The sequence below is a fragment of the Polyergus mexicanus genome, unplaced genomic scaffold, assembly GCF_030449975.1.
Source record: "Polyergus mexicanus isolate NDT 795.1 unplaced genomic scaffold, iyPolMexi1.0 SCAF_20, whole genome shotgun sequence".
In the NCBI taxonomy this organism is placed as follows: Eukaryota; Metazoa; Arthropoda; class Insecta; order Hymenoptera; family Formicidae; genus Polyergus; species Polyergus mexicanus.
Genome location: NW_027223340.1, coordinates 757,267 through 767,748, shown reverse-complemented (window position 1 = coordinate 767,748; position 10,482 = coordinate 757,267). Strand labels below are relative to the sequence as shown.

The following is a 10,482-nucleotide window of genomic DNA, read 5'->3' as shown; positions in this document are numbered from 1 at the left end:
AAGCAGTAGGTATCAACGCAGAGTACTTCCCGTTCGTCAATCTATTTATCTGTCTATCTAAGTGCCTATCTAACGATTTAGCTATCCATCTACCTATCTAAACGTCTAGCTACTTTTTTTATTCAAAGTATTCGCGCTTTCTTCCCTTTCCGTTTCTTGTCGATTACTCACGCAATTGCACGCGCCTTTATTTTCAATCTCGTTTTAAAACGACGTGTTCAAGCAGTGGTATCAACGCAGAGTACTTATGTACAGAGCTCGTTGGTCGCCTCGATTGGGAAAACAATTTATCGTCCTGACGATACAGATCTTTCGTCCGAATACTGTCTTTTCTTTCACGGTATCAATTCTCGTCATCCTTTCTCCACTACGCCTAAATACGAATCTAGGTGCACGAGAGTCTGAGAGCAAATTTTACATGCGTGGACTCTGGCTCTAACAAGTCGTAACGACCAATTACCTTCTGTTACATTCGTTCCAGCGGCCGGTATGGAATTTAACGAGAGGCCGTCGAGGTCAAAGACGAGACTTCGCATCTTTCACGCGCGGTGATTTCTTTTCTCTTGTACTATTATGTGTACTTTTAATTACATCTTGCCCGTCGGAAAAAAAGATCTGGGGTGGGAGGAGGGGGGGGGGCAGGGGGGATGTCGCGAACGCGACGACGACCACGGTATCCGAATATATCTATCAAAAAGACGTCTGGCTTCATGACCGTTATATTCTAAAATTGTAAATGTGCTACATATATATATATATATATATATATATATATATATATTTATTTATTTATTTATAATTAATCGTGAACAATGGTAACAAATAATAAAACATTGAAAAAATTGCACGATATACAAACTCAGTGTTCTGCTCGTCTCCTCCTTTGGATTCCTTACTTTTCAGGTTTGGAATATCCGTGGAAAAAAATACACACGCACGTACATACAACCTTTACATGCAGATACGTATACACGCACGCATCGACGACTCACGCAAAACATAACACAGCCGCACTCGCATGCACACGCATTCGCACGAATCGTGCCGACACTCTCGTCAGTCGGGCTTACTCACTCTTTAGGTTGTACGTGCATATTAATTAATTTATTTGGCCACTGAACATTTAAAATTTAGTTATCTTCATTTCTCATCTTCCCTATTTTGCCTCTAACATCAGGTAAAATTAGTCTTCTTGAAGTTATCATCATCATCATCATCTTCTTCTTCTTCTTCTTCTTCTTCTTCTTTTTTTTTTTTGATGAGTGCACGTCGCAATGATCTCAATCTTTTTCGTGTTTTTTTCTTTTTCGGCATCGTCGCCGAAAAATTCGATCTCTGCTCGCGATATATCTTACATATCGTTATATCGGAACCTCTTAGATCGATGACAAGCGAGACGAACAATCTTCTACTGATGATCATATCTTGTAGAACAACGCGCTCGCGGATACAAAATAATATAAATACAAATATAAATTTTCCAAGCTAATAAAAGCCAAATGAGGATAATAGTGCGTAGTTTCGAGGAAAATTAATTTTCTAGTTAACTATTAGGTGTACAAATAAGTTTCCGCCGTTTTTTATCAAAAATTGGGCATTTATTGTGAAAGAACGGAGCTTAATGTTTTGAATCACTCCCAATGTAAATGCAAGTTCTTCTTGCGTTTGGCACGAATCTTGATCCAATAATGCTTCCAATTCCGCGTCTTCATACACTTTCGGCCTTCCGCTACATTCTTTGTCTTCGATGTCAAATTCACCGTTCTTAAACTTTTGAAACCACTCACGACAACTTCTCTCACTTAAGGCAGCCTCACCATATGCTTCTACAAGCAATCGATACGCCTCAGCTGCAGATTTCTTCGAATTGAAGAAGTAAATCAAAAGTTCCCGCAAATGACGCTTATTCGGCTCAAAACTCGACATTTTCAAAAGAATACATTATACTGATAAAAAATCACTAATATTTTAAGGTTATGTTATTGATTGATGTCCAATCTTACGATAAGGACGTTTTACATCTGACAATTTTAACCATAACTTACTGGTGGCGCCAACTTTTGTCAAACGGCGGAAACTTATTTGTGCACCTAATAATTTCTGAGTTAATAACAAATGATGTCTCCTAATTTCTTAATTGATGAAAATGCCGTCAATTATACGCGAGATAGGAAATCACTCGTGGAATATTCGGTTGCGTGAAAAAAAAAATGTACGAAAATCTTATATGGATTACATTGCCCGTATATATTTCTTCATCTACATTGTTTCAATGATTATATGACAAGAATATTAAAAAATATATATATTTATATTTTGTGCTAAATTTTTCATCATGATTGTTTCGACAAATGATTCCCTTATTCGAACATATTTCATAATATTACAGGCAAAAGAGATCACGAAAGAAAAAGTCTTTCCAAGAGCATGCAAATTTGGAGAAAAAATTATTTCCTTTCATCAGAATAAAAAAGATAGCGTGTCAACAATGAATACTTAAAAATAACTATAATTACCTGAAAGCTAAAAGCGGCATTTAATGACGATCAGTCATAAAGTATAGATCTAAACAAAACAATTGGGTCTCGCATTCGTAAGCTTCGTTGCAAGCGGTACTGTATGGTAGTGGCAACAGACCACGTTGTAATTCGCACTGTAAATTCAGGATTAGCACCTGGCGCAGCAAATCCCGTTGCCGTCGAAACTGGTCGAAATCACGTATTCAATTACCACGCGTCGCGTCGCGTTACTCGCGACTCTCCGCTGCGTACGATTCCGTTAATACCGAGAGATCGTCGACGGTGTCGCGAGTGTCGCGCGCGCGCGCGTGCGCGATTTTAACCGCGAGTAGGCTACGCGGAGCTTCTGAAAGAAAAGCAAGAGAAAGAAAATAACATTTGGCACCAACAGTCTCTGCATTATTGTCCTCGAAAAATCTACGTTTTTCTCTATAGTTTTTAGCATACGTGTGACACGAAACTCGCAATACACGATCGACGATACTCGGATCATTTCGATGCGATATAAATATGACGATCGTCGACTCGATCGTTTTGAAAAAGACAAACGATTTTTCTGGCGTAGGAGCGTATCTTTTATTCAATATTACAATTTTCATTCACGAGAGAATGAGTATCCGTCCGCTACTGCGCGCTGTAGCAACGATTTGAGGCTCGGCGAAAAAAAATTTTTTTTTTTTGGCTTTTCCCGGTCAGCTTCCCGTTTCTCATTTTCGAAGACCTCCGATTACGAGGTCATAGCTTGAACTCCTCGACGTTGATCTTAGAATGTAACGAATTGGCAGTGATTGACGTCTCTCGTGCGAGACTTCTCGGGCAACTCTTTATTCAGCTATTCCCTTCGTCGGAGGCCTCCTATATTACGTTGGCTGCAGTCTCTTTGTTGGATCATCACTGACCGTCGCGATGCTTCGGTCCCCTCGAATTCACGGAAATTCGAGAGGTCGAAGCTTCGTACCATTCCTTTGCCCTTTAAAGATGAACATAATCGCTCGTTTTTTTTTTTTACCTTTTGTTCTTACACGTTAGCACGATTTGAAAACGCACGTCCGTTATACACGCGATTCTTTGGACTTCGATGAAGTGACGTTTTCAAGCACATTGTCCGATTGCTGGTAAAGTTTTCTTCCGAGTTGTTTTGGATCGTTTTAGACATGATTTTCAAATTACCTCTAAACAGCGTCTCGCGGATCATCGATTTCCTCAATAGTAATATTCGAGGACCAATTTTCATCAATGATAAAGTCTGATATCTTGTTGCGATCACCTAATGCAGTTAGCTTCGCCGATTTCTTTGATGTTTGTTCGTGAAGTTTCAGACATTCGATAGTCAATCTCTCTCTTTCTCTCTCTCTTCATTTGCAGCATGCTATAAGGTGATTTCGGAAGATGCTAAATTGCATAAATCCTCGCGTAGATGTCAAAAACTTCCGCGATTTTCACGAGGAACAAGTCCCGATAATCCCGACTGCGCGGTTGGAACCGTTCGCGGAAACGATTGATTACACGTGTCTCTTCATGTGGAGAGCTAGATGGTCGCTGCGGGAGAAGCATCGGTCGCAGTGCCGACATTTGAACGGTTTCGCACCGGTGTGCTTGCGGTAATGGCGTGTCAATTCGTCCGAACGCGCGAATCGCCACTCGCAACCCACCCAGCTGCACTTGTATGGCTTCTCTCCTGAAACAGAAGGTAGAAAGACCACGTAAATTAATCTGGTAGAACGCTTAATCCTCCGGTCACTATAAAATTCTAATCTTAGCAAAATGTGCTTTGACATTTAAGATAAGGTAAAAGTAAACAGATAGTAATTTCGATTATTTATAAGCATAACAAAAAAATTTCATATCTTTGCAGTTTTTAATAAAATAATTACGCGTAATTAAAAAAACAAGTGTAACAAGTAATATGGTAATACAAGATGAAATGTCTATTGTTATATTTATTTTTAAAAAGACTCGAAAATTGAATAACAATACATATGTGTGCGTGCGTATTAAGCACGATGTTTGCATTACAAATGCCAAAATATTTTTTTCGTTGAAACTAATGCAGTTTACTAATACGTGTGTAGAATCCTAGATTTTCCTTTTACATTATTTTTGATTCCAAAAGATTCAAGATTATAATATATATATACACATATATCATTCTAGGAGAAATGTTACCATATATCTGCTATAAATCATATCTATTTAGTCACGACAAACAGCCATTGTCAATCGGCAGTTTGCACAGAGCATAATGCTGGATAATACCCATTTGCACAGAGATAAGCGAAACCACGGAGTATTGGCTCCCTACTTGAGAAAGCTCATTCGTTCAATGTTATGATCCAAGAGGTTTCCTTGATCGCATGATAGTAAACGTAACGCGATAGGCGCAAGCTTGTAGAGCAAATGTGATTCAATAGATTTCCGCGGGATGATACGAGAGAATTGGACGTTATTATCCTCCTAAACAGGCTATCAAAGGAGATGAGTAGTATCTAACATCGTTAACTGCGACGAAGCGCGCCGACGACGATGGGAATTCATGTTCAACTGTACAATAGATACTATATATGTTACGTGGATAAATCCATTCCCACATCGCGAATCCGAGATAATCTCCGAGATTATCAAAAACTGAATATTTTACGAAATATTTTATTTTTTATATCAAAATATATCAGATTAAAATATAAAATAACTCAAAAAGTACTTAATGAAAAAATACTTTATTATAGTGTTTTGGAAAGCTCTCGATGTCAGCTACAAGAATACTAAATAAAAAATGGGGGTTTCCATTTAAGATTTTAAAGTTGACCTTCACATGACCTTCAAATGATTTTCCAAGGTCAAATCATTGTCGCCATCTTATGGCCCCCTTGAAACCAAACAACTTTTGTCTGAAACATTTTTCTCTTCCGGGCTTGGTTTTTGAGATATTTGCCTGAGGAGATTAAAATGGGACACCCTGTATATTTAAACAATTGATTCGCGATATATGAGAATTGTTTTAGAGAATCGCGCGTTGAGGTACACGTTACTGCACGTTGGACGAAGGGAAAGACCGTACGCGTTATTAAGTCCATAAATAATCCATTCGGTAATATAGAAGGTGGCTGACGTTGATGAGACTATGACGGAAAAGAGACAATGCGAGGTCACCACCTGTGGCGCAACGTTAGCGAGATTAACAAGCTGAGGGAATCTGCGGCGCGGGAAGAGAAGCGGCTTGCGGTAGGGGTTGAATCGGAAACTGCCGGAACGAATGACTGCGAATCCCGTACTCGTTGGTGAATCGCAACCCCGTCAGGCAGAGAGTGGCTATAGCACTGCGTCACCTTAATACAGTGCACCATCCCCTTTTCGTTTGATTTTTTATAATTCATAATGAGATTTTTATCAATTATAATTGAACAACATAAACCAATTTTGGTGTCGTTTTTCGAAATAAAAAGATAAGTTTCGCGAAAACATTTGTGCAATAAAAGATTTGTACTCTTTATTCTGATATATAAGCAGAGAAGTAGATTATCTTTGTTTAATAAATCTTAAGGGAGAAAAATTATGACTCGCGTTTTTGTCTCCTGATTTAGATTTTCAGAGTGTCCGCGCGCAGACGTGTCTCTTGTCGCGATCTAGATACGTTCGTTTTAAAGTACTTTTGAGTTCACGCTGAAATACGATCTTCTATTATTTTTGTCAAGATACGAAATTTGTCGGGCATATCCGACTGCATCTAGGAATTGATGCGCGGGTATATTTCACAACACGGCCGTCGAGATAAAAGTAATACAAATGTGTGTATAAAACCTCGGAGAGAAACGTTTAACACGTCGCCCTCCCACAGCTTTCATAAATCCGAAAAAGAGGTGGAATCCTCGGTTCAACAAAGTGCTGTTTTTACATTGCCATGTCTGTTTGCGAGTTTGCGCAAAAGGCACAGTTGTAATTTAAACGTAGTGTTTTCTCATCCGTATAACGCGCTGCGTCTGAAAAGTAAATGTAACAGATTACATCGCGAGATTGTGTTAATTTCACTTTTCACGAAAGTACTTTTTTATTGTACGATAGAAATCACATTTTAAAATAATATAAAATATATAAAGCATCTCTAGATTTTTATTTGCACAATTAATGAATTCTCTCTCTCCCTCTCTCTCTCGATCAGCAATAAATACGAAGTTATTCCAAATTTACAAACATACACGTAATCATAAGTCTTATCTATCTATAAAACGGCATATTCGAGGATATTCGTAAAGAGTGCTATGGAATTCCCCAGAATTTATACTTTCCTTCTAGGGGCACAATGATTAGCGCAGAGTCACAATGAAACTGAAATTTTCCCGAACGGCGCTCAACTATTCCGCGGGAGGAAGAAACGGAGGAAAAAAAATTTACATCGCGTTTCGGTCTCTCTCAAAGCTGTTTCGAGGGGGGGTACAACGGGATCACCTCTTTTCCACCGAATTTCTCATCCTCGGTAGAAGGTGACGGCGACAAATCCAGTGGAGACGTGGCGACGCATAACCAAATCCATTCTCCTTCCTCTCCACCACCACTTGCATCCACTCCCGACTGGCTGTTTCCAGCGCCTACGCCAACGACACCCGACATTTTGGAAGGCCACGACTCTCCGAAAAATACGGCACACGTATTTGACGTACCTCGCACATCGTTCAAACCTTGCATTTCGAGAGAACCAATCCCAAATACCTATCCACTTCCACCGTCCGCCCTGTCCTTCGTAACCAGCTAGAGAAATGGCGACACGAATGTTTCCGAATCCCTTCGTGAGGGCGAGAATTACAGACTCGCGTTGGAAGAAAATTACGGGAGCGATAAGGATAAACGCGATGGAGTGGAAGGTGCCCGGGTGGCGCGTGTATTACAAGCGACCTGGTTGGCGAAGAGAAAAATTGTCGACTTCACCGACTTCACCGACTATTGGGTCGCCGCGCGGCGAGCAAAGAATCCTTCCTCCTAGGTAGCAAGTTTTAAGAGATGTCGACACACGCGTGCAGTATGTTTATCTATAATATTTCTTTTTAGCTATTAAAGCTAACAAGAATCGTGAATTCTTTCATATTCCTATGTAGCATTAAAAATACATTCTCTAACCCGAAAATAACTGTCGCCATCACTGTACCGTATTACGGAAGAATTAACGGTTTCGATCAAGAGGTCATCGAGAGTCGAGAAGGATAAACGCGAGCACGAGTTACGTGTACGTTCGTACTCGCGTGAACGTAACGCAATTTTTTAAAAATCTCGTGCGGCTACATGCGCGCCTAATGTTCGATTCCACGGGCGGAATTGAATTTTCCGTAACTATGGCGACCATGCTTTACATGACCGCGGGCGTTATCTCGCGAACGCGTGCCTCATCCGGCCCGGTCCATCTCCGACGCGCGCATGAGCGTATCACGGCACGGGGTTGTCCGTGTCGGGGGTGCACGCGAAACGGCATGTACGTGCAACAACGGGCATTGCGCATTTTATCGCCGCATAATGGCCTCCCGGCGGTTCGTTACCACCTACGTAATAAAGCCATATTAAACAAGACGGCTTAACGCGTTAACCCCCTTCCCCATACCCTCCCCATCCCATCGCCGACCACCCTCCTTCTCATCCCTTTCGCCGACAACGAACGTTGCTGAACGAACATGGTATGGAAAACCACTCGCACCCTCGCCTCGCCAGCATCGTTCTAAATATTTTTAAGCGCGCATCAGGACGCATTTACTCCCCTCCATGAATTATCGTTCTTTCCTCCATCTTTGCGTCGTATGGAGATAAATTTACGAAAATTCGTTCCTACAGCGGAAGGAAATTGCGCATTGTGAATATATCGATTTATCGCCTTATTTTGCGCATACGTATTTTATATGTTTAATTCTTCAAATATCGCTGGTATGTTTTGTACAATTTAAAAAAAAAAAAAAAAGAGAGATGAAAAGTTCCTAAAAGTAAATTATATTAATACCCGTATTCATAGTCCTTCCTTATTTTAAGGACGGAGGAAGCCTCCATGAAGAATTCCTTGAATTTGCAAGGCCACCTTGTTTCATAGATGGACCTCGAGTCTCCCTTTCAGAAGGAAGGAATATTTTAGGGATTTTTAGTGACCGACTGGAGGCAGCACCGTTTTATGCTGCCTGCAACTAATTTCATATAATACATATGAAAACTTTTTCGTATCTTCAAAAAATTCCACGGGATTTTCCCAATCGCGAATGTATCTTTTCGGAATCCGCCACAGAATCCGATTCTCTGGATTTTCGTCTTCAAATCCATCGTCAGAATCATTTAAAAATTCATTGTCCATTATCACTTTTTCCTTTATACACTTTCAGTTTGAGAGCGCGACAACAAATAACCACAAAACCACAAATGTAACGAAACTAACTTTTGGAGGTTATATTTGGTTATATTCTGCGTATCGTCTGCTAAAAAGGTCGCATCACTCCTCAAGGAAGCTCGTGACCTTCCTTGAGATAAGGGAGCCAATAAGATTCCTTGTTCGGTCAAGGAAAGTTTATGAAACGTGGAATGAGGAACAAGGAATCCTTATTCCTCAAGGACGGACTATGAATACGGGTATAAATAATTGATTTTCGAATGATTATATGCAGAAAATATAAGACTTTTTTTTCGTAAGTGTAATTTATATTATTATGTACGAGTAGAGAAATATCAATTTTTGAATATTCGAATTATACGGCGACTACAGGAAAATTGTTTTATAAAATCTTTCAATATTATTACACAACGGCTATTCTACCATAATAGAGCTTGTCGGTGCATTCTCATGCGACAAACATTAAGTCATTAATTTACTCTGGGCATAGTAATAATAGATTTAGACGCGTTGTGATTTCAGCCGTTTGCGTAACGCGTTATACGCGAAGGCTGCGAAACTAATGCGATAAATTAGTTTATATTTTGCGGCAAACGCATAATATATTAGACATTGTTTGTCATGCGAATGTCGCGTTAAAATAATCTATAGTTTCGATCGACGAAGCATACATGTCAGAAATCCACTGAAACGGGCGCATATAATGCAATTACAACTAGCTCTTGAAGAGGTCGTTTTATCTCGTTTTGATGAGTGTATTTCGCATCCGATTTAAGCGAAATTGTTATTGCATAGAGAACAATGCACGCTCCGGTAATCCGCGTTTTATTATCGCATAATGACCCAGCTATTGTCGACGGTGCTTTTGCGTAATAGAACGATATTAAACAGAACGACTTAAAATACTCCGTTAAAATATCTCCGACGCATTCTTTTCATCCCTTCCTCATCCAATAGACAAGGTATAAATGACAGGGCGTCTTTGGTTGGCATCCTTAATGGCTTTGATGATTAAACCAATAATCATCATTGATGATGTCAAAGCGAAATTATTATAAATCAATGTGTGCGCCAATGTAAATTTTATTGCAATTAATTCGCAATATGAAATATCAATCTAATTAAATCGAGAACCAATTACTATTTTAAACTTTCTTCTAAACATTCATATCTCGCGTCCATTAACAATCAAGAAATTCTTTTCCGCAAAATTATAAAATTATTAAATTAATAAGCTTTATGTATATAAAAGAGTTTCAACGTTTACGTTTAATACTAATTTCAAATTTAATACTTAAATAACCAGAGCACACGTTACCGCTTTCTTCTTCTCAATAAGCAGTATCTCGTCAAGAGAAGGCTGTCAGAAAAGGCGTAAAAATATCGGCCTTTACTTTTGCATGTAAACGAGTTGGAATACCGAATCGTCCTGTAAGGCTAAAAACGCCGCACGCTCGCGCCCTCGTGAATAACGAAGTTAAGCGTTGTCGCGCCTTATACGGTATGCCGGAGCGTTCTTTCCGGCGGAAGGGCGATTTTTCTATGTCCTCCCTCTGCCAAGGACGGCGACGGTTACAGCGGCGGGGGTCCGGGCGGCGGCGGGGGGTTGGTATT

General features: G+C 39.9%; 1 protein-coding gene across 6 annotated transcripts in view; it reads right to left on the bottom strand.

Moving 5' to 3' along the window:
- Positions 1-252: 252 nt before the first annotated feature.
- The window catches only part of LOC138941845 (Krueppel-like factor 6), a 331,103-nt gene continuing 320,873 nt past the window's right edge, over positions 253-10,482 (bottom strand). For all 6 annotated transcript variants that reach the window (XM_070311734.1, XM_070311735.1, XM_070311736.1 and 3 more), the window contains one exon: positions 253-4,197. In XM_070311734.1, coding sequence (XP_070167835.1) covers positions 4,022-4,197 — 176 coding nt within the window. In that variant the 3' untranslated portion in view covers positions 253-4,021. The remainder of the gene's footprint in view (positions 4,198-10,482) is intronic.